This window comes from Callorhinus ursinus, unplaced genomic scaffold, assembly GCF_003265705.2.
Source record: "Callorhinus ursinus isolate GAN/ISIS: 27379988/994484 unplaced genomic scaffold, GSC_fseal_2.0 scaffold37, whole genome shotgun sequence".
NCBI lineage: Eukaryota > Metazoa > Chordata > Mammalia > Carnivora > Otariidae > Callorhinus > Callorhinus ursinus.
The window spans coordinates 6,257,936-6,282,055 of record NW_027397099.1 but is presented as its reverse complement, the minus strand read 5'-3'; the positions used below and the strand labels follow the sequence as shown (position 1 = coordinate 6,282,055).

The window sequence follows — 24,120 nt, the reverse complement described above, 5'->3', positions numbered from 1 at the left end:
GGTGGTCAAAACTTCAGTAATTTACTCCATTATTTCTGTGTCTTAGCACAAAACCTCCCTCATTCTGAGATCAGAATGATATTCTGATATTCACCTATATCTTTTTTCAAGGTGGGTTTTTTTTGTTGTGTTGTTTTTATTTTTTTTTAAGATTTTTTATTTATTTGTCAGAGAGAGAGAACACAAGCATGGGGAGCATCATGCACAGGGGTAAGCAGGCTCCCTGCTGAGCAAGGAGTCTGACACGGGACTTGATCCCAGGACTCTGGGATCATGACCTGAGCCGAAGGCAGACGCCTAACCAACTGAGCCACTCAGGTGCCCCATGTTTGGCCTTTATGATCATGGATATAGATAGTAGTGTCCCTGTTTAGTGACACTCCCATTCTTGGGAGAGTTTTGTAATCTTCAAATAGGTCTGCAGATTTTTAGTTGAGGATATTTTTATTTTGATAGGTTTCTTAAGAATGGCATAACTCCCTATGTTTCTGTATTTTGTATGTATTAAATGTATATGTATATACAGTTTTAAGTTTATAGCTCATCGTCTTCCACAAAGAATTTAGAGAAAAGTACAGAAAATATAAATAAGAAATGTTAGGGTACCTGGGTGGCTTAGTTGGTTCTCGATTTTGGCTCAGTGTCATGAGCTCCAATTCTGCATCGGGCTCTGCGCTGGACATTGAGCCTGCTTGGGATTCTGTCTCTCTCTCTCTGTCCAGCCCCACTCACTCCCTCTCTCTCTTAAAAAAAAAAAAAGATAAAAGTCAAAACCCTAGAAAGTACAAATTAGAATAGAAAGCTATTATTACATAGCTTGAGAGGAAAAAAACTGATCAAGGTGTGGCCAACTAAAAAAAGTGGTAGCTCACGATCCTGTTACATGGGTCTCAACAATGAAAGAAAAAATTCCTTAGTTGAAGAAAAGCTTTTTCAAGCACGTAACTCGAAAATTTCTCCCATGTATCCTTTAGTGTAAGCCAAGGGCATAATGCCAAAACAGAACTTGGTGAAAGCAGTTCTTCAGGGGATAAGACCATGTGACACAAATATACCCAGCTTTTTTTCTGATGGTCTGGCATAATTCTGGGATAAAGCCTAGACTAGAACGCTGAATTCCACAGAGAGGTCAAGTCAGATCAGGACAGAAAAAGTCTTCTTTGGATTTACCAGTTAAGGGCCATTGCACGCCTTAAGAGAGATTCAGTAGAGAATTTGGGAAACAGAAACCAGACTGGTAAACCAAAGCATGGAAGAGAAATAAAGGAGTGGAGGCAGTGTGAGGTTGACCATGAAAGGAGTACAGAAATGGCAGATGCTAAATTGTTGAATGCGTTAAAGGAAGTTTTAAGATGTGAAAGATTTGAGCAACAGAGCTGGCAAAGAAGAGACTGAGCAAGAGGGAGAGGGCTGATCCAGTAGGCTCCCGAGGACGCGGGCCAGGCTGGTGGCTAGGAACAAGGCCAGACCACAAGGGCCCCTGTTACAGGCTAGACCTTTGCATCCTCCCACTCGACCAGTAGGCAGCAAGGGCAGGTAAGTGCCTAGGTGCCAATTTTCCTCTCTGCTGGCCCCGACATTTACAGTTGCTAGGATCACCCTGCCACAGTCTGAGGGAACCTTCTCTTTTCCCATCCTAGAAGTTGATCGAATGATTTTTCAAAAAAATGTTCCTGGGGCACCTGGCTGGCTCAGTTGGTAAAGCATGCACCTCTTATTCTTGGAGTCATGATCAAGTACCATGTTGGGGGTAGAGCTTGCTTGCTTTCTTAATAAATACATACATACATACATACATACATACATACTAAAATTACTGTTTTGTTTTTTTAAAGGTTTTCTTTATTTGAGAGTGAGAGCCCTAGCAGGGGTGAGGGAGAGGGAGGAGCAGGGGAAGAGGGAGAAGCAGACTCCACACTGAGCAGGGAGCCCTATTGGGGTTCCATCCCAGGCCCATGAGATCATGACCCGAGCCAAAAGCAGACACTTAACCAACTGAGTCACCCAGGCACCCCCCAAAATTACTGTTTAAAAATAAGTAAATTGGGGGGAGCACCTGGGTGTCTCAGTTGTTGGATGTCTGCCTTCGGCTTGGGTCGTGATCCCAGGGTCCTGGGATCGAGCCCCGTGTCGGGCTCCCTGCTCAGCGGGAAGCGTGCTTCTCCCTCTCCCATTCCCCCTGCTTGTGTTCCCTCTCTCACCATCTCTCTCTCTCTCTCTCTGTCAAATAAATAAAGTCTTGGGGCGCCTGGGTGGCTCAGTCGTTAAGTGTCTGCCTTCGGCTCGGGTCATGATCTCAGGGTCCTGGGATCGAGCCCCACATCGGGCTCCCTGCTCGGCGGGAAGCCTGCTTCTCCCTCTCCCACCCCCCCGCTTGTGTTCCCTCTCTCGCTGTGTCTCTGTCAAATAAATAAAATTTTTAATAAATAAAGAAATTAGGGGTGCCTGGGTGGCTCAGTGGTTAAGCGTCTGCCTTCAGCTCAGGTCCTGATCCCAGAGTCCTGGGATCTAGTCCCACATTGGGCTTCTTGCTCAGCAGGGAGCCTGCTTCTCCCTCTGCCTGCAGCTCCCTCCCCCTGCTTGTGCATGTGTGTGTGCTCTCTGACAAATAAATAAATAATATCTTAAAAAATAAATATACTAATTAATTAAACAAATATTTCTAAGCTTCACTTTGTCACCAGGATGACAGAATACAGAAAGGATCTGTTTTTCAGAGGACTAACCTACTTTCTAAGCACCTTTGGTCAGTGATGGATTAGGGACTGCAGTCCAGGTTTCTTTATTCCTTCTCCAGTGCCATTGAGTTGAAGGTGATAGTCACACATCCACATGGAGAGATCTGCTATAGACAATGAAACTAGGGAATTGCAGATGTGGATTTGAAAGATCTCTGTGGAGACAGCTGAAGTAAAAAGGCTAGCAAATGGGGTGGCTACAGAGAAAGGAACAGAGCCTTGATGTGTTTGGAGGGCTAGGTGGAGTAGTTCTCAGAGACAAAGGAAGAGACCTAGGAAAGACAGAGGGAGAAAAGAGGCTCATAAAGGAGGAATACAAGTTTCATGCTGTCAACTGCCAGAGAAACTGAGATTGGGGATGACGGGAAGGGCTTTGGGTTAGCTGCTGTGGTTCTTGGTACGTGGTGCTTATGGACCAAGCAGAGGGACCACAGAAGGCTGAAGAGGGAATGGAGTCCTTTTTATAAGGATATGTTATGAAGATAGGTGAGCAAAGCCATATACAAGTGTGTTCAAACTAAATGTATAATGTCATCTCATCCCCCTATATCCATAAGGGGGAAAAACACTGAAAAAAAATAAAAGGGCTAGGTGATTATCTCCAGGTATAGGGATTGTGAATAACTTTTTTTCCTTAAGATTTTATTTTTTAAATAATCTCTACACCCAACATGGGGTTTGAATCCACAACCCCAAGATCAAGAGTCCCATGCTCCACTGACTGAGCCAGCCAGGAACCCCTTGAATAACTTAAAAAATATGTATTTTATGTGCTTCACGTTTCAGATTTCTCCAACTAACCTACTTTGATAATCTAAAAAAAAAAAAATTGTGTTCTGAAAGTAGGTGTAAATCCCTTTTTTGTAGCGTTGGTCCATAAAAATGTTTGAAAAATCTAGAAAGCATGGCTGACTGGAGCAAGGGGAGGGGGAGTGTAAGTGTGTTCTTTTTTTTTTTAATTCAATTTAATATATAGTATATTATTAGTTTCAGAGGTAATTTAGTGATTCATCACTTGCATATAACACCCAGTGCTCATTACATCAAGTGCCCTTCTCTGTGCCCATCACCCAGTTACTCCATCCCCCCCACCCACCTCCCCTCCAGCTACCCTTATTTTGTTTCCTATAGTTAAGAGTCTCTTTGTGTGTTCTGTGTGTGTTGTGTGGCTAAGAGAAACTGAGTGGAAGCAGAGCTGAGTCTGTAGAGGAAGAGAAGAAATGGCTCATAACTGCTAAAGTTGTATGGTATGCTGTAAAGGTACAGGCTAGCAGAGCACAGTCCTTAGGGAGTAGGAAGAGAGACCTGGTCCAGTCTATAGGTTAGTTATTGATTCAGAGGAGAGACTCCCTTCTAAGGGAGAATGTTAGGTAAAGGGATCCACTGCTTGAGGGGATGCTTTTGAGTTTTCTAAGCAGTGTAAGGGAGAGGTGGGTGCCTTTCTACTTTGTAGTTGATTTTTCTCTGTAAAAGCAGTGAAGCTCCTGCTTTAAGACCCTGAGTAGAGGCTGATGTTCAGGAACCCTATGCCATGTGTTTTTTCACAGTGAGAGAATACCTTCAGCTCAGCTCCCTGGCAACACAATTGGTTTCAATTTGTACTCCTTGTACCATTTCTTTTTCTACTTGGTTTATAATTACAGTGATTTCTTTTAGGTTAGACTTGGTTATTTACAAGCAAGTATTTACAAATTATTTATATTTAAAAGTTCTCAAATTCAAGGCAGAGATGGATTTTTTTTGTTCTTCAAATTGTTGTATGCCTCCCAACCCAGCAGAGCTCAGAAATTAAATGTTTTTCCTCCACCAGTTTTACATTTGAGGATATCTAAATAGCTTGGGATTATGTAGTGATTCTCTGGCAGGGTCAGCATTAGCATTTATGTCTTACGAATTTTTTGTTCTTTGTGCTTTGGTTTTTTTCCCAAGAATGTCACCAAGGTAAGTGGGCTTTTTCTCTGTTCCCTAACTCCAACATTTGAAATTACCCATCTTTGTTGGGGTACTAATTTTGGGACCTTCCTGGCCTGAAAACGCTTTTAAAAAATCTGTGAAGAGCAATGGTATAAAGCAGTACTTCTCAGACGTTAGTGTAGGAAACCCCTTGGAGATCTATTAAATTGCAAATTCTGATTCTGTGGGTCAAGAGGAGAGCCTGAAGAGACACCTAGCTGGCTCATTTGGAAGTGTGTGTGACTCGATCTCAGGGTTGTCAGTTTGAGCCCCATGTTGCGTGTAGAGATTACTTAAATAAATAAAAAACTTAAAAAAAATAGAATTGCTTAAGAAGAAAGAATAGAGCCTGAAGTTCTGTGCTTCTAACAAGTTCCAGGGTTATGCCATTGCTGCTGGTCCTTGGACCATGCTTCGAGTGACGAAGATATAAAGCAGTGCTGTCCAACACTCCAGCCACGTGGGACTGTTGAGAATTTAGTGTGACTAGTCCACACTGGTTATGTAGAGTTCTCCAAACCTACCTACTTTTACCTTAAACATTGGAGCTGTTCTGTCCCTTAAGTTAGATAGTAACCCCTTAGGGGCGCCTGGCTGGTTCAGGCAGAAGAGCATGCGACTCTTGATCTTGGGGTTGTGAGTTTGAGCCCCACCTTGGGTATAGAGATTACTTAAATAAACTTTTAAAATAAAATAGATAGTAACTCATTGAATGCAGGACCAGGTCTCACCCGTCCCTCTGTAGTCTTTTTCCTGCCTTGTAGGTGGTTCTGAGTGCCAACATGTGTACAGTGTTAAGGTGTCCAGACAGAGAATTGGAGACATGTGTCTCTCATAGAAGTAGCAAAATATTTGTGTAAGACAAGGGCAAGGACACAAAACACTTTAATTTTGAATTAATCTTGTATATACTTAAGTTAAATTATTCTGTGAATTAGATGATTGTTCAGACCCATTTTACTGTTGGGTGTCTAGGTACTTTTGGTACTCACAAGATTTAAGAGCCAGAAACTGTGAATTGGCTCTTTTTTTCTTTTCCAGTTTTTTTAATATGTTCAGTTAGCAGTTGAGTATCTACCAACCTGGGCATAGTGCTGAGGAGCAGAAATGACTTGTTATACATGGTCCCTGTCCTCAAGGAATTCATGATCTCACAGAGGAGAGATGCATGAATGTCAAGTTGATGGTATAACACAGGAGGTAGTGTTGTGTGGTAGCCACAATCAGGACCATTGGAGTCTGGATCCAAGGTCTGATTCTGCCTCGAAAAAAACAGGGTGAGAAAACACTGACAGGGTATTTTCTAAGGTAGAATTTAGCCAAAAATAGCAAGGCCCTCTGCCAGTGTTTTTATTAATAGATACAGGAAATGTAAAGGATTTAAACTAGTTTTGTTAATAATTCTTTAATATCAAATATCCAGAACTGGGAAAAAAAATCCAGAGTTGAATCTAATTACTCATGTCCTATTTTTTTAAATCGTTTGTTGGTTTGAATCAGGATCCAAAAAGATCCATATGTTGTGATTGCTGTATTTCTTTATTTTTTTTTTAAGATTTTATTTATTTATATGACACACACAGAGAGCACAAGCAGGGGGAGTGGCAGGGAGAGGGAGAAGCAGGCTTCCCGCTGAAAGGAGCCTGAACGGGCTTGATCCCAGGACCCTGGGATCATGACCTGAGCCGAAGGCAGACGCTTAACCAACTGAGCCACTCAGGTGCCCCTGCTGTATTCCTTTAAAGATTTATTTATTTGAGAGAGGGAGCACGTGTGCACATTTGCGAGCCAGGGGAGGGGCAGAAGGACACAGAGTCTCAAGCAGACTCCCCACTGAGTGCAGAGCCCTACACCCCGGCTTGATCCCAGGACCCTGAGATCACGACCTGAGTTGAAATCAAGAGCTCAACTGACTGAGCCACCCAGGTGCCCCAGTACTGTATTTCTTACATCTCTTTTGTCTATCAGGGTTTCTCAGCCTCAGCACTATTGACGTTTGCAGACCAATAAATCTTTGTTGTGGAGGACTGAAACTGTGCATAGCAGGATATTTAGTGACATCTTTGGCCTCTACCCACTAGATGCTAGTAGCACACCCACCTCGGTAGTGACAACCAGAAATGTCACAGGCCTTGCCAAATGCCCCCTGGAGGCAAAGTCACCAGGTTGAGAACCATTGATACGTACATTCTCCCTCTATTCTTTCCATTTTTTGTCTTGGTGATTTATCTGCAGAAGAAACTGGGTAGTTAATCCTGCAGAGTTGCCGTACTGATTTCATCCTGGTAGTGTAATTTAACGTACTCTCACACCAGGGCACCTGGGTGGCTCAGTTGGTTAAGCATCTGACTTTGGCTCAGGTCATGATCTCGGGGTTCCTGGAATCAAGCCCTTCATCAGGCTCTTTGCTCAGCAGGGAGTCTGCTTCTTCCTCTCCCTTCCCCCTGCTCATATGCACATGCTCTTTCTCTCAAATAAATAATCTTTTAAAAAGAAACATATTCTGTCACCAATTTCCTGTTAATTAGTGGTTGGCTCTAGAGACTTGATGAGTTTCAGATTTTTTGTTTTGTTTAATAAGACTGCTTCATAGGTGGTAGTTTGTTCTTCCATCAGGAGGTACATAATATCTGTTGTGTCTTTTTGAATATTAACAACCATTTATTTCCTAATTCATTTTTCAAGGGTCATTTTCTTTTAAAATGTATGTATTTTCATTTAGACAAGCTTTATTTTAAATAACCGTCTGTGGAATGAATGAATGAATGAATGAATGGATGAATAACAATCTGTGTTCTTCCTTAATAAAGGAAGGGGAAATGGAAGGTGAGGCGGTTGAAGCCATTGTGGAAGAGTCTGAAACTTTCATTAAAGGAAAGGAAAGAAAGACTTACCAGAGACGCCGGGAAGGGGGCCAGGAAGAGGACACTTGTCACCTGCCCCAGAACCAGACTGATGGGGGTGAGGTGGTCCAGGATGTCAATAGCAGTGTACAGATGGTAATGATGGAACAGCTGGATCCCACCCTTCTTCAGATGAAGACTGAAGTAATGGAGGGTACAGTCGCTCCAGAAGCAGAGGCTGCTGTGGACGATACCCAGATCATAACCTTGCAGGTTGTAAATATGGAGGAACAGCCCATAAACATAGGAGAGCTTCAGCTTGTCCAAGTACCCGTTCCCGTGACTGTACCTGTTGCCACCACTTCGGTAGAAGAACTTCAGGGGGCTTACGAGAATGAAGTGTCTAAAGAGGGCCTTGCAGAAAGCGAACCCATGATATGTCATACCTTACCTTTGCCTGAAGGGTTTCAAGTGGTGAAAGTAGGGGCCAATGGAGAGGTGGAGACGCTAGAGCAAGGGGAACTTCCGCCTCAAGAAGATCCTAGTTGGCAAAAAGACCCAGATTATCAGCCGCCAGCCAAAAAAACAAAGAAAACCAAAAAGAGCAAACTGCGTTACACAGAGGAGGGCAAAGATGTGGATGTGTCTGTCTACGATTTTGAGGAAGAGCAGCAGGAGGGTCTGCTATCGGAGGTTAATGCAGAGAAAGTGGTTGGTAACATGAAGCCTCCAAAACCAACAAAAATTAAAAAGAAAGGTAAAATGAGTTTATCCATTATATTCTCATAAAATCATTTTGGGATAAAGCAAATAACACAGGGTATATGCAAATTATTTTATAGTAAATGGGTTTTTTGTTTTGTTTTTAAGATCATGAGCTGGGTACCAGTCCTTTTTAGCCAGTCTAAAAGTTTTTCCAAATTCAGTATTTTTTAAGTCCTGAAGACAAAGAAGTAAATCTATTAGTGGCATGAAATAATAACGATTTAATATGACTTAGATTGGATTTAGTTAAAAAAGGCTAATGAAATTTATTTGTAGAAATTTAACATTAGGATTAAACTTAACAGTTTGAAACCTTGCAAGAAGTAAGTGTTTTGTTTTTCATATAGGTGTAAAGAAGACATTCCAGTGTGAGCTGTGCAGTTATACATGTCCACGGCGTTCAAATTTGGATCGTCACATGAAAAGTCACACTGATGAGAGACCACACAAGTGCCATCTCTGTGGCAGGGCATTCAGAACAGTCACCCTCCTGAGGAATCACCTTAACACACACACAGGTGCTGGATATGAATGTTGGGGGCTACAGCATAGCAAAGGTTAAAACTTGGGTTTTAAGTATCATCCAAGGTGGTTCTGGTGGGAAGTTAAGAATGATTTTTGTTCTTTCTTATGTTGTAATCCTGATTTATTATAAGCAGATGAATTTGTAGGCAAATGTAAAGAAAATCTAGTGGAAAATAATCCAAACTGTTTAGGTATGGTGATCCAGAAAAAAATTATGGAGGTTAACCTGTAATATTTCCTAAAGGACATCACCATCCGCGTTGCCAAGGTTTTAACATCAGTGACAAAAAATGACGCCCGAAATTCCCGGGCAACAATTGCCAGGCACTATAAGGATGAACATTAGAAATAGCAATGCAGTTCTTTGTAAAAGCCATGGTTTCTGGTTGTTTCACTTCAACAAAGGTAAGTAATTCATAATCTCAGAATGGAAAGTTTAAGGCGTTACTCTAGCAATTCAGACACTTATTCATTTGTGCTCCATACATTAATACTCTTTTTTAAGATTTTATTTATTTATTTGACAGCGCACAAACGGGAAGCAGCAGGCAGAGAGAGGGGGAGAAGCAGGCTCCCTGCTGAGCACGGAGCCCAATGTGGGGCTCGATCCCAGGACCCTAGGATCATGACCTGAGCCAAAGGCATACGCTTAACCGACTGAGCCACCCAGGCACCCCCATACTTAATATTCTATGTTAGTGTCATGTTGGCTGTGATCAGGTCTCAGGAGTCACTAAAGTGGAGGGACTGTGCAGGAGCTCTCTTTAGGCTCTCTTCTGGGCTCTTTGCTCTTTCAATATTGGCATTTGGCTCTAAGTGCTGATAGAAACTTCTCTCACGCAGTTCTTCATGCAGAGTAGCTTTCCTCTATCCAGATTCTCCACTAAACACAGCTCTTGTTTTTGATTTGATGTGCTGGTAGTCTACTGAGCATGAGCAAGTTGAGTTTGGCCTGTAAGCAATATGTTGTGGATTAGTATATTCTTTGCTAATATGATCTGGTCACTTTTCATTATTTCCCTGCTTTCTACTCAAGACACTTGATAGTATATTTTATTTGGTAGTTTTGAAGACACTGTGAAAGGGCATATGACTAGATAAAAGCATTTGGCCACATAATAGGACTTCCTAAAATGGGAGTGGTTGATGTGGGCACTGTATGTCATGGTCTAGTCCTCAGCTTTGAAAATAAGAGTGTGGTCTGTCTAGTCGCTCAGAGCTAATTTGGCAGGACTGATTCATACTAATCAAACCCTCAAGGGTCAGATGGAATCAGAAAGAGTTTATGGTGAGGAATACACCTTTTCCTTTTCTGGATGCAGTTGTATTGCATTCTAGGGGATACCCTTGCCTATATCAAGAAGATGTAGCAATTGAATGGTGACTTGGTAAGCATGGATCTGAGTAGAGGGACATACGCAATCATGTGGTACAACCCAGTGGAAATCTCTGTTGTACAGCAATGTCTGCTTCTTTCCTAATTGCCATGCTTATGTCTACCAGTAGCAGGCCTCTTTCTGTCCCCTAGATAGTACTAGGTAAACATGAGAAATTCTTGGTTTTCAGTTCAGTTTATTCTAACAGAAATGGATCCTGCTTTCTTTCTTGTTAATTGTTGTTTCACTTATCGATCTGTGCTGCCAGAATCTTTTTCATAGACAAGAACTCTGTCCTTCACTCCTACATCTCCAGTGATAATAAAGAGCAAACTGAGCAAATGAACATTCCTTGAAATTTCTTAGTTACTATCATACTTCAATCACACTTCCCTCTTGAGGATTCTGTCCATCTCAGAATCATTTCTGCAGATGGCTAGTCCCATTCATTACATTGTGACTCTTTCTAATTCCGTTCTCAGAGGTAACCTTCCTTTGATTTTGGTGTTTGGGATTACTTTGTTGTCATCCGTTACCTGCAGTGCGCAATTACAGATGGTCCCTAGTTTTTCAGTAATGATCTATGAAAACAGCACTGTGTTCTGCTGTCAGCTTATTTCCTTGTCATCATTACCTGGGCATACTTCCAGTGCTATATTTAGAATATAAAGTGACTAGAGAAGATCCAGTAATATAATCAGTCAGTTATGTTATAGGGCTACTATGTGAGGACATACTAAAAACAGTAAGATTCCTTCAGTAAAAGGGAAAAAGAAAGTGGAGTATATTAGTTTGTAGAAATGTTTAAATATTTCATGAATTCACATTGAGATCACAGAATATTAGATATGGATGTTTGAAAGTGATCCGTTTAGGGGTGCCTGGCTGGCTCAGTCAGTAGAGGATGCGACTCTTGATCTCGAGGTTGTAAGTTAAAGCCCCACATTGAGTGTAGAGATTTTTTTTTTTTTAAAGGTGATCTTTTGGGGAATCTGGGTGGCTCAGTTGATTAAGTGTCCAACTCTTGATTTTGGCTGAGGTCATGATCTCAGAGGCAAGTTGAGCTCTGCTCTCAGCAGGGGAGTCTGATTGTCCTTCTCCCCCTGCTCTTCCCCTGCTTGCACACTCCTCCCCCTCCATTCCCCCAAATAAATAAGTAAAATCTTTTTTGAAAAAAGGGTCATCTGTTTAAATCACATAAAAGGCAGTACTACTTTGTAAATTCTTTGATAAATTTCTGGAATTATCAAAATAAATTTATGTAGAAAACAAGCTATTACATTTGGTTTTTGGTTTTTTGGGGTTTTTTTGTTTTGTTTTTTCTTTAGAAAAAAGTATCCGAATATGGACAGCCCAGTGTCCCTATATGTACAGTCATAATACAGTAAGATTTGATATGCAGAAGAATCTTGGGTCAAATAACTTTTTTTTAATGTTTTTAATATTTAGTTCTTTATTTATCTGAAATTTATTTTCACGTATGCTGAACTATTTTTATTTCCCAGTCTCCTTTATCTTCTGTTACACTCCTAATGCAATCTATTTCTGAATATCTTTGGGTCAAATAACTATTAATTCTGTGACCTCTGCTTGACAAAACATTGGGGTTTAAGAGATGTTTTTTTGTTTTTGTTTTTTAAAATTTATTTATTTAGGGGTACCTGGGTGGCTCAGTCGTTAAGCGTCTACCTTCGGCTCAGGTCATGATCCCAGGGTCCTGGGATCGAGCCCCTCATCGGGCTCCCTGCTCTGCGGGAAGCCTGCTTCTCCCTCTCCCACTCCCCCTGCTTGTGTTCCCTCTCTCACTGTGTCTCTCTCTGTCAAATAAATAAAATCTTAAAAAAAAAAATTATTTGAGAGAAAGTGTGCACACATCAGCAGGGGGTGGGGCAGGAGCAGAGGGAGAAAATCTCAAGTAGACTTTCCACAAGCATGGAGCCTGATGTTGGGCTCCATCTCATGATCCTGAGATCATGACTAGAACTGAAATCAAGAGTCATATGCTCAACCTGCCAAGCCACCCAGGTGCCCCAAGGTGTTCTATATTTTTTTAATCAAGAGTTGAAATAGGGGTGCCTGGGTGGCTCAGTGGCGTCTGTCTTGGGCTCAGGTCATGATCCCAGGGTCCTGGGATCGGGCACCCCCCCACCCCAGGCTCCCTGCTCAGCAGGGGAATCTGCTTCTTCCTCTGCCCCTCCCCCTGCTCATGCACATGCTCTCTATCTCAAATAAGTAAAATCTTTTAAAAAATAAAAAAGTTGAAACAGACTTTTGATCCATAGTGATCAGAATTCATAAACTAGGGGTAAAAAGGATTTTGTATTTTGGCTGGCTGATGAACTCATAAGTGTAGGTAGTGTGCTCCATGAGGTGCAAGTCTTTTTGATATCACCACAAGGGTCTCTGGCCAATTGAGTAGAGTTTAATAGTAATTCTTGCTACGAGTATTTTAAAAGGGGGGGGCGATTTTTATATTCAAAAGCAGCACTCAAATGGGTAATTAAGAGAAATTAAATGGGTGGCACATGTTCTCCAATATTCTGGGGTTAATGTTAGAAAGTCCGCCGGGCCCCCCTATTGCTTTGGAGTTATTCTCAGGCTAGTGCAAGGTTGTTGAGATGACCAGGGTTCAACCTCATGCTGCAGTTCTCGTCAAATGTTGAACTGTCATTAACTGTGCCCTTGATCTTGTCTTCCTGTTATAACCTCCTTTCTCTAGGTACTCGTCCTCACAAGTGCCCAGACTGTGACATGGCCTTTGTGACTAGTGGAGAATTGGTGCGGCATCGTCGTTATAAACACACCCATGAGAAGCCATTTAAGTGTTCCATGTGCGATTACGCCAGTGTAGAAGTGAGTGTTGAGCAACTTGTTGGTTCCTCTCCTAAGACCATGATTCCAGTATAAGAACTACCCAAACTGACTTAAGATGAGATAGAAAATCTTATGAGATTATTGACACTCCCACTCCCCTTCCCTGCCACCAAAAATACTAAAACTGTAATGAATGTGAAAGACTTACCCATTTTTAAAAAAGCACTAGTACAACATGTTATTATAGGTAGGTTCTACGAAACATCAAAGAAACAAGTAACTGTACCTGGAGCATTTGAAAATGGAAAATTTGGGGGCATCTGGATGGCTCAGTCGGTCAGGTGTCCGTCCGACCCTTGATCTCAGCTCAGGTTCTCAATCTCATGGTTGTGAGTTCAGGCCTGGCATTGGAGCCTACTTTAAAAAAAAAAAAAAAAAAAAGGAAACTGTTATCTCCTTTACTATTTGAGGCTACACTGTTATCAAAACTGGGTAAGAATGCGACCAAAGAGAAAAGTGTATCTTATTCTCACAGAAAACTAAGCTAAATCAAATTATTCACCAAATTGAATAATATATTTTAAAAATAAATGATCACTAAATAGAATATATCTAAAATACAAGGAGAGTTGAACATTAGGAAATTACTGGTGTGTGCTACATTGAGAAGTTTAAGAAAAACCATATGATCATTTCTGTAGGTTACTGAAAAGCTGTAAAATTCAATATTCATTACTGTTTAAAGTCCTAGCAAGTTAAGAGTAGAAGAAAATAGCTTTACTATAAGGAGTGTATACCAGAAACCCGTAGTCAATCCATTCCAGTTAACTGAAGCATTGGGAGTATCCCAATAAAATTTAGAACAAGACAGGTGCCTTGATCTCTCGGGGTCGTGAGCCCCACACTGGGTGTAGAGATTACTTAAAAATAAGTAAATAAGGGGCGCCTGGGTGGCTCAGTCGTTAAGCATCTGCCTTCACCTCGGGTCATGATCCTGGGGTCCTGGGATCGAGCCCCCGCATCAGGCTCCCTGCTCAGCAGGAAGCCTGCTTCTCCCTCTCCCTCTCCCACTCCCCTTACTTGTGTTCCCTCTCTCACTGTGTCTCTCTCTCTGTCAAATAAATAAAATCTTTTAAAAAAAATAAGTAAATAATAAAAATTTGGAACAAGACATCTGTTCTTACCATTACCGTTTCAACATTGTGATTGTATTGGAAATCCCAGCTAAATAAGAAATTAATTATAAGCGGTAAAACTTATTTATTGCAGATATACTTGCTTACACCAAAAAAATCCAAGAGTATCAGCTGAAAAAAACAGAGCAGTAAGAGTCCATTTGGGTGGCCAGATATAAGACAAATACACAGAAGCCAGTAACTTACTTTATACGATAGATAGCAGGAAATAGGTTCACATTCTAATAGCAATAAAATTATTTAGGGTTAAACAACAACAAAAAAAACATCTGATACCTATGTATCTGGAAGGAAATTGATCTATAGATAAGCGTGGATTACTTCAACTGTTATGGAAATTTCAAATCTATTCAAAAGCAGAAAACATATATAGAAATAGACAAAATAGGATAATACACCCCCATGAATCTATCACCCAGCTTAAGTAGTTATTAATAACCCATCTTGAGTCATCTCTGCCCTATCCATTTATTTACTCTCTTTGGATTATAAGGATTTGAGAAACAAAAATTACAAATAAGGAGGAAGAAATAGTGTATTTTAGACTTTTTCTGTATTCTGAACTTCAGTGCCCAAAAGCTAAGGTTTTGTGCCTGACCCACAGCATTCACATTACAGTCATTGTGCTTTCATGTTTCAGGTCAGCAAATTAAAACGTCACATTCGCTCTCATACTGGGGAGCGTCCGTTCCAGTGCAGCTTGTGCAGTTATGCCAGCAGGGACACATACAAGCTGAAAAGGCACATGAGAACTCATTCAGGTAGGACATCTTCCCTCCTTGTTGTATTAATGAGCTGCTTTTCAGTGGATCCCATGGGACCCTGTAAACCACCTCACACCCCTGTTGCTTACCAGAATGGGAGCTGGCATAAAAGTAATGGAATTGACAAATGCCCCTCTGGCATATCTTCTGAATTCATTGTTCTGAGAATACATTGGAGAATGGAAAGTTTCACTATTAGAAGTCTGGGTAGATTACCTAACCCATTCATTCAGTTTCCCCCATACTGTGTTTTCCTAAAAAAGAAAAATTTGTAGGGGCGCCTGGCTGGCTCAGTCGGTTGAGTGTGTGACTCTTGATTTCGGGGTCTTGAGTTCGAGCCGCATGTTGGATATAAAGATAACTTAAAAAGAGAAAGAACTTGGAGGTCTTCCTGTTGTCCATCTCCTGTCCCCCAAAGGCAGGCCTTGTAGGAATTGCTCACTCGCTTGCTCTCGGGAGTGAGTCTGGTGGAGCTGACAGCCAACAGTTTAGGACTTGAGTGCCATCTCTTAAGAATGGGTGTGAGCCATACAGCAGGCCTTAGGTTTGGGCTCGCTGGGTAACACCTGAGGATTCTCTGTAGCTTAGCTTTTTTGCTACATGACTGCAGCTGAATTACCACCTGAATTACTCTCCAGTTAAATAATGGTGCTCATTTCATCTAATTTGTTCATTCTGCATTTCCTTTTAAGGGGAAAAACCTTATGAATGTTATATTTGTCATGCTCGGTTTACCCAAAGTGGTACCATGAAGATGCACATTTTACAGAAGCACACAGAAAATGTGGCCAAATTTCACTGTCCCCACTGTGACACTGTCATAGCCCGAAAAAGTGATTTGGGTAAGTAAATTAGCTAGGGGCAAATGAAAAAATATTTTTGAGGATGTGTGAAAGTAGGAGGATCATAAATAACTTCCTTTTCTAAATTATATAAGTTTTGTATAGGTGAATGGCCTACCACTTAATAACAGCCATTACTTAGCATCTGTTTTTATCTTCTTTCTCTCATTGCAGTCAAGCCACAAGATTCTTTCCTGAATATAGCTCATTTATAAATTAACAGGAGCTGTAATGAGAGGAAATAGTAAACCTTTAATTAGTAGTCCTCACTGGTAATGTTCAAATCTCCAAATAGGGAAGTGACATAGTATGATTCAAACTAAGGACTGTCCATTTCATTTTTTCTCAGAGTATAAGTACTTTCTCTAAATAATTAGACTGTTTTATTGGTTGGATGATAACTATATTTCTCTGCATAATTAAACTACAGCTTATACAGAGGCAGAATTTATCAGTAGAAATTGTAGTTGGGCCCATAAAGGTATGGTCACCTGGATGTGTCTCCCTTTGTTTTTCCTATTTAAAAGAGATAAAAATACTGCCCCCGTCTGATCTCTATCCAAAATGTATTGCTCCTTGAATATTATTGTTTTTTTCCTTTGAATATTATTCTTATAAACAATTTTATATTTGGGGAAATTGTTGTACTTTACAAAACATTTTTTATTACTTTAACTTTTTAACCCATTTGATATTCATAGCAACCATATGAAGTCACCAAGGCATATGTATTTTAGCTGAGTAAAGTTAGGCAATTTAATTTAGCTGGTATCTTAAAACATTGTTATATTGGGGTGCCTGGATGGCTCAAGTCGGTTAAGCAATTGCCTTTGGCTCAGATCATGATCCCGGGATCCTGGGATCAAGCCCCTCATCGGGCTCCCTACTCAGTGGGGATCCTGCTTCTCCCTCTCTCTCTGCCTGCCACTCCCTGTTTGTGTGCACTCTCTCTCTCTGTCAAATAAATAAAATCTTAAAAAAAAAGACATTGTTATATTAATATGACCATATTGGACAAAATGCAGGCTAGCATACATTTTTTTAAGGTACAAGTGTATGTGTTTATTTTAATATCTAATACACATTTTAAGATGAAATCATGAGTTTGAAGCAGAGAGCTTTGGGCTCCACATAAGATCTGTGGGTTACTTGTTCATCCTAACATGTTGAGAGAACTTTGTTAGAAAGATTTAAGAGAAACTGTTCTCTGATAAATGAATTTTACTGTTCTTAAGAGTACAGAAACCTAAAATCTAAATTAATAATACCTCATGATAGTGTGTGTGAGCTGTTAGGCCACTGTTTGGATTATTTAAATTTTTAAAATTATTCACTTTTATGATGCAGGTATATATTTTGGATGTTCTATACCTGTATGATACCCTTTAGGCCCTACCTAATAAGGACCTTAATTGTTTAGGAGCTGTCAGATAATAGTTATCTCCCAAAACCAATCCCAAAGAAGTTCCCTCTTTAAAGCAGGCCTGATTTCACACTAATATGTTATAATTAAAATTTATCACTTTGTGACACAGGAAAACATGGGCTTTGGAGACTTGACCTACTAGAGTCAAGATTCACCTCCAGACATTCCTCTAAGCCTCTTTTTGTTTTTTTTTTTCCCCCAACTGATTTTTAGGAAAAATAACTACCTTACACAGTTGTTATGAGTATTTATTAAGAACACATGAAAGAAAGTCTTTCACTGTTAGGTCTCTATCACAGGACCAGAAGGGGAAGTTGAGGCCTTTTAAAAATTATTTGGGGGCGCCTGGTGGTTCAGTCATTAAGTGTCTGCCTTCAGCTCAGGTCATGATCCCAGGGTCCTGGGATCGAGCCCCGCATTAGGCTTCCTGCTCCGCGGGGAGCCTGCTTCTCTCCCTCCCGCTCCCCCTGCTTGTGTTCCCTCTCTCACTGTTTCTCTCTCTGTCAAATAAATCTTTAAAGAAAATTGTTTGAAATAATACATGTATGTATGAAAGGCTTTCATATAATGAACATGTGTAGAGAATAAAAAAGAAAAGCCTTCCCTCATTTCTGCTCCCCAGAATTGGCCTTCTTTAATATGACTTTGAGTGAAGCAGATTGGTAGCACCATAAATTCATGATCCCAAATGCAGCTGAGCTTTCATTGTTTCTGGGCAGTCCAGCTATTTGTCCTTGTCAGGTATGCTCCTATTTTCCTCAGTGAGTTCAATCATTCATTCATTCCACAAATGTTTAGGTGCCTGCTATGTGGAAGGCACCATGAAACGAGTCAGAGTTGGGTGAATCATTTGCACTTTCTTTAAAACTCTGATCTTTCCTCCCCTTTTCCCTCCACCTCCATGGTCTCCGTAAGTGACCTCTTTTCCTACTTCCTAAGTAAGTAAAGGCAACAGATTGAAACTCCCAAATTTCTGTTACCAAACCTACAAATCTCTGCATTCATCTTTTCTTTGCCCATTTGCTACAAGAGAGTTGGCATCACTCTTCTTATTTGTGGCCTGTCCCTTTGCTTTTGCCTCAATCCTGCTGTCTTGTCTTCTCTGCAGCTCTTATACCCTCACGTACTGCCTCCTTACCTTCATCTTCACACTTTCTTTCCTAGATCTTTCCCCTCAACTCTTAAACATGCTTACATTTTTCCTATCTTAAAAAAGTCTTCCCTGTCTAGATTTGACTTTTTTTTTAAGTTTCTAATTTTTCCTGTTAAAACATAATTTGGAAACTTGGAAATTTTTGTACATGGAAACTTCCATTCCTAGTTTTTCATTTATTTTTTGTATTAAGAACACTTAAAAAAAGATCTAACTTCTTAGCAAGTTTTTAATATGTAATACAATATTATAAACTATGGGAATGGGACACCTGGGTGGCTCAGTCGGTTAAGTGTCTACCTTCAGCTCAGGTCGTGATCCCAGGGTCCTGGGATCGAGTCCTGCATCAGTCTCCTTGCTCAGCTGGGAGCCTCCTCCTCCCTCTGCCTGCTACTCTCCCTGCTTGTGCTGTCTCTCAAATAAAATCCTTTAAAAAAATAAACTCTGGGAATTAGGGGCACCTGACTGGCTCAGTCCATAGAGCATGCGATGTTTGATCTCAGGGTTGTGAGTTCAAGCTCCACATTGGGTGTAGGGATTACTTAAAAATAAAATTTTAAAAAATAAACTATGGGAATTATGCTGTACAGTAGGTCTCTAGGACTTACTCATCTTTGGCTCATTTATTATTATTATTATTTTTTATGTTACTTGGGTGTTTGACTCTCATCTCCTTCCCTGCCAATACTCACAAAGGGTTCTATCCCTCACAGGCTTCCTTCCTCAGTTTCTGATGGGAATCTTAGCTTACACCCCATTCTGTAAAGTGACTCTTGCTAAGATCACTAAACACCACATTGCTTAATGTGGGGAACATTCCATTTACCATCTTTCTTGATCTCTTAAGAATATTCTTCATAGTGGACTGTGCCATCCTCCTTAAAACACTTTTCTTCCCTTGGTTTCCATGGCACGATAGCCTGTTGGCTTTCTTCTCTATTCTTTCTCATCCCTCTCGTTTTAACCCTTTTTCTTTCCACTGGCCTTATCTGTTAGCTTTCTTAAAGTGTGACCCATACTCTTTTTCTTTTTGCCTTAGTGATTTCTTGAACTCCCGTGAGCTAATTAAAATCCCGACAACTCCAGTTCTTACTCTAAATCTTTCCTTTGAGCTAGGCTTATCTAGCCTTTGCCATCCCTAGTTTGATATCATTGGCATTTAATCAAATTTAACAGGTTCAAAACTGAAGGTCTAAAACCCCCCAGCCCCGTTTCCCCAAAACAAAGGGCTTTAACCCTTTTCCACTGTTCCTTGTCTCAGCAAATGGCCCCAACCGCCTACCCGGTTTTCAAAGCCAGGAACCTGGAGGTCGTCTATTGACACCCACCTTCTTTCTTGTTCTGTATTCAGTGAATAAATCCTGTTGATGCTCCTTTCTGGGTCTCTCAGTTCTCCTTGCTCCTTCCAAGCCACCATCTTCTCTCACCTGTCCTGTTTCCATATCTTAGCTAGTCTTTCCACTTCTCTTGTCTTTTTGCCTTTTAATTCACTTTCAGGATAGCAGCCAGAGTAAATATTTTAAGAAGCAGAGAAGAACGTATTATTAACTTAATGAAATGCTTATTTGTTGTTTTCACAAGTTAGACTGGGATTTGTGTTTTGCTTTCAGGTGTCCACTTGCGAAAGCAGCATTCCTACATTGAGCAAGGCAAGAAATGTCGATACTGTGATGCTGTGTTTCATGAGCGCTATGCCCTCATCCAGCATCAGAAGTCACACAAGAACGAGAAGCGCTTTAAGTGTGACCAGTGTGATTACGCTTGCAGACAGGTAGAGACCTTCATAGTTAGAAAGCAGTTGATTCCCCATCAGTGTCAGGTTTTATCAGAGGGTTTTTAGATTCCTTATATAGTAACTGTTTTTAAGGATGGTATTTTCAAACTGACGAGGAATATCACCAAAGGTCGGTCTCCTCGATGTTATCACCTCAGTCTCCAGCTGATGTTTTTATTCAGTCATAGCTTACCTCCCCCTCAGGCAAACTCCTGGCTGCTTTATCAAAACTGGGAGAATTAAGTCCAGGACCTGAGATAAGAAAAGAATATGGTCCTGGGGCTTAGGGGTGATCTAGACAGGCAGCCTAGCCAGAGGGAGCATATCCATACTAGGATTTAAGGAAGCAGTTTTGCAGCTCCGTAAAGATAACTTTATCCTCTGGACAAGCAGTTTTGAGCCTAGACCCTTCCGGAGAGAAAGGCCTGTCAACCACATGTGTGCAGATGGTGGCTGGGGTAGCAGCCCTGTGACGGGCTCTGAGGCCTCTTCCCCCACCTGCTGTCTTTCAGGAGAGGCACATGATCATGCACAAGCGCACCCACACTGGGGAGAAGCCTTATGCCTGCAGCCACTGCGACAAGACCTTCCGCCAGAAACAGCTCCTCGACATGCACTTCAAACGCTATCATGACCCCAACTTTGTCCCTGCGGCCTTTGTCTGTTCTAAGTGTGGGAAAACCTTTACACGCCGGGTGAGAGTCAGAACTTTACTTTCCTTATCACGGTTCTTAATATCATGTTCTTGGTCTTCCAATGCAAAGCAGGGCAGTTTTTTCCACTGAGGTTATAAGCACAGAGATGCCTTATCATTTGGAAAGGGCCACTCATCCCCACCTCAAGCTTTTCTGTACATGTGTGAACCCTCCTGCTGAAGCGGGGGACTCAATATCTGAAATAGGTCTTTCTTGGATCTTCCTTTGGGGCCATGTTAGGTCTGCACAGGACAGGGGGCTGGTCTAATCCTCCTGTGTTCCTCTTGCCTGCAGGCTGCTGAGAGTACCCAGCCCCTCCTCTTCTGAGGGACTCTCTTCCCTCCCTCCCTCCCTCCCTCCCTCCCTCTCTCCCTCCCTCCCTCCCTCCCTCCCTCCCTCCCTCCCTCCCTCTCTCCCTCCCTCTCTTCCTCTCTCCCTCTCTCCCCCTCTCCCCCTCTCTTTCCCTCTCCCCCCTCCTTCCTTCTCTCTCCCTCTTCCAGATGGAGACCATTTCCCTTGAATGAGGAGAGCATGTTCAGGATGTGCTTATTAGCACATACTAGAACATTCAGACTAGATAATGAATACCCGAAATTTTTATTTTATTAAAACTAAAGCAAGTGAACTTCTAATTTTTGATACCAGTTTTTTTAGTAACGTGAATGAAGATTTTGTTTCTTCCGTTAGAATACCATGGCAAGACATGCTGACAATTGTGCTGGTCCAGATGGCGTAGAAGGGGAAAATGGAGGGGAAACAAAGAAGAGTAAACGTGGCAGAAAAAGAAAGATGCGTTCCAAAAAAGAAGACTCCTCTGACAGTGGTGAGTAACTTATTTCTTGATTTTGTTACACGTGGTAGATTTTGGTGCCCAGTTGCCAGTACTTTGATGTATGGATGTACTGGGATTGAGAGGCCAGTCATTCTTACTTCCTTTATAGCCTCTAGTCTCCCTAATGTATGTTATGTATTTACAGCAGCAGCTAGTTTGTTTCTGGGAAAAGATCGTGTTTTTTGTTTATTTGTGTGTTTTTTTCTCCTGGTATTCCATTGCTTGATAGTACATTACATGTTACATGTTCACTTAAAGCCAAAGCAGAATTAGTATGTTGACTCAGTTTTCTCAGATTAGTGATATTCTAAGGCCAGCAGAGTTTCTTTTCTATGTTCGTAACTTTTACATTTAGGAATCTGGTCTAGATTTGAGCAATGAATCTAATGGACATGAAGAAGTTTTCTTAAGCATCTTGACCAACTTCTGGTTTGACTGCCTCTGTCAGCCTAGCCTTGAGATGTATCCATGAAGGTCAGCCTTTCTCTTCCTACCTTAATCTCTCCGTTTTATAATGTAACGCTTTGCCTATTTTCCTACCATTGATGCTGTTGGGGTTTTTTTTTTTTACTTTAGTCATGAAATCTAGGCAGAAGGTATGCTTTGAGGTGCTAGACTCATGAAGAGGGAGGGAGAACAAGAGCGTCAATAACGGAGAGTCACATTGGATGGTACACACTTGTCTCATGGTTTTAGGCTCTGTAATGTGGGTGCTTGGGCTGCTGGCCAAGTAGTTGAGAAGGCACATCTGTGACTAAAGATTTAAGCTTTTTATGGTAAAAGATGTATGTAGAGGGGTTTTGTTTTGGGGAATACACTTCCCCAGAAGCACCATCAGACTGGAGAAATTATAGATGGTGCCTTATGTGTTTCTAAGGCTCCTCATTTTGTTTTGCATTGCTTGTTAGTAATAATGGGGGGGGATTAAAATTTTTTGAAGATTGAAAATATTTGAAAAATTCAGTCTCTCCATTGATTTTATGTAAAACTTGCTCATGAAAGCACTAGGTTTTTTATATTTAGATCTGTAACAAGGTCCCTTTTAGTTTTTGTGTATTTTATTTTAATAAAACCTTTTCTGTTTAGAACTTTTACTTTTTTGGGAGAATATTCATCCAGTAAGTGTAAGAGTAGTTTATTTTTTGCTGCCTTTTTTAGAAAATCTAATTTAAGCATTCTCTTCTTCACTGGGTTTTCAGTAAACATGCCTCCTTTAAAATGTCGGTTTACTTAAAAGCACACCATTCTCTCCTGGGGCACCTGGGTAGCTCAGTTGGTTGGGCATCTGTCTTTGGCTCAGGTCATGATCTCAGGGTCCTGGGATTGAGCCCTGACATCAGGCTCCCTGCTCAGCGGGGAGCCTGATTCTCCCTCTCCTCCTGCCTCTCCTTCCTGCTCGCATGCACACTCTCTCTCAAATAAATAATCTTAAAAAAAAAACCAAACATATGTGCCATTCTGTACTGAGAATCTTTGTGGGACCCTTTGACTAAGAAATTAATGAGTGGGGGCACCTGGGTGACTCAGTCAGTTGAGTGTCCAACTCTTGGTTTCAGCTGAGGTCGTGATCTCAGGGTCCTGAGATCAAGCCCCGCATCAGGCTCCATGCTCAGCAGAGAGTCTGCTTGGGATTCTCTCCCTCTCCCTCTGTCCCTCACCCTGCTCGCATGTGGTCTCTTTTGCTTGCTCGCTCTCGCTCTAAAATAAATCTTTAAAAAAAAAAAGAAAATCACAGGGGCACCTGGGTGGCGTCTGCCTTCGGCTTGGGTCATGATCCTGGGGTTCTGGGATCGAGCTCTACATCGGGCTCCCTGCTTGGTGGGAGGTGTGCTTCTCCCTCTCCCTCACTTGTGTTCCCTCTCTCGCTGTGTCTCTCTCTGTCAAATTAAAAAAAAAAACAACAACAAAAAAAAAACAGGCCCCAAGTGCTACCAGAGATCCACAGATAACCTTGAGCTGGAGGATCTCTGTAGGTGCTTCTAGTTGCAGAGCCTCCTACTGCCACAGATGTTGGCCCTTACTTAGCCTTCTTGCTTATGGTACCACCTTGGTCACTTCTGTGGTTCATCTCCCAGTAAGAGAGGCTTCATTCCCTAATTATGCATCACCAGAGCTTCTTTCAGCAGAAGACTTTACTGATGGTTGCTAATAGATGCTGCAACTCCTTCTTTTGTCTTATGCATTGCTGGCTTGTAGAGCACGGTTTGGTTCTGGGCCTTGTACCTAGTGTCTTTTTATCCCCCCAGAAAGTCTGGGCTTTCCATCCCACTGCTGACCAAGGCCACACAGTCAACATTTGTCTTCTCCCAGAAGTTCTGCCTGTTGGCCACTTGCAGAGATTAACCAGCAGAATCTACTGCTATTTTCAAGGCTTTTTGCCAAAATCTCTCCAAGCCAATAAGCCTTTGACCCTATTAACCTTCT

The 24,120-nt window shown here is 41.4% G+C and overlaps 1 protein-coding gene across 3 annotated transcripts in view; it reads left to right on the top strand.

Annotated features, from left to right (window-relative positions):
- Nucleotides 1–24,120, top strand: part of CTCF (CCCTC-binding factor) — a 49,674-nt gene that overhangs the window by 20,769 nt on the left and 4,785 nt on the right. For all 3 annotated transcript variants that reach the window (XM_025888953.2, XM_073880119.1, XM_025888954.2), the window contains 8 exons: nt 7,502–8,291; nt 8,647–8,817; nt 12,920–13,053; nt 14,851–14,971; nt 15,667–15,816; nt 20,006–20,166; nt 20,682–20,864; nt 21,552–21,687. In XM_025888953.2, the coding sequence (XP_025744738.1) occupies nt 7,511–8,291; nt 8,647–8,817; nt 12,920–13,053; nt 14,851–14,971; nt 15,667–15,816; nt 20,006–20,166; nt 20,682–20,864; nt 21,552–21,687 (1,837 nt within the window). In that variant the 5' untranslated portion in view covers nt 7,502–7,510. The remainder of the gene's footprint in view (nt 1–7,501; nt 8,292–8,646; nt 8,818–12,919; nt 13,054–14,850; nt 14,972–15,666; nt 15,817–20,005; nt 20,167–20,681; nt 20,865–21,551; nt 21,688–24,120) is intronic.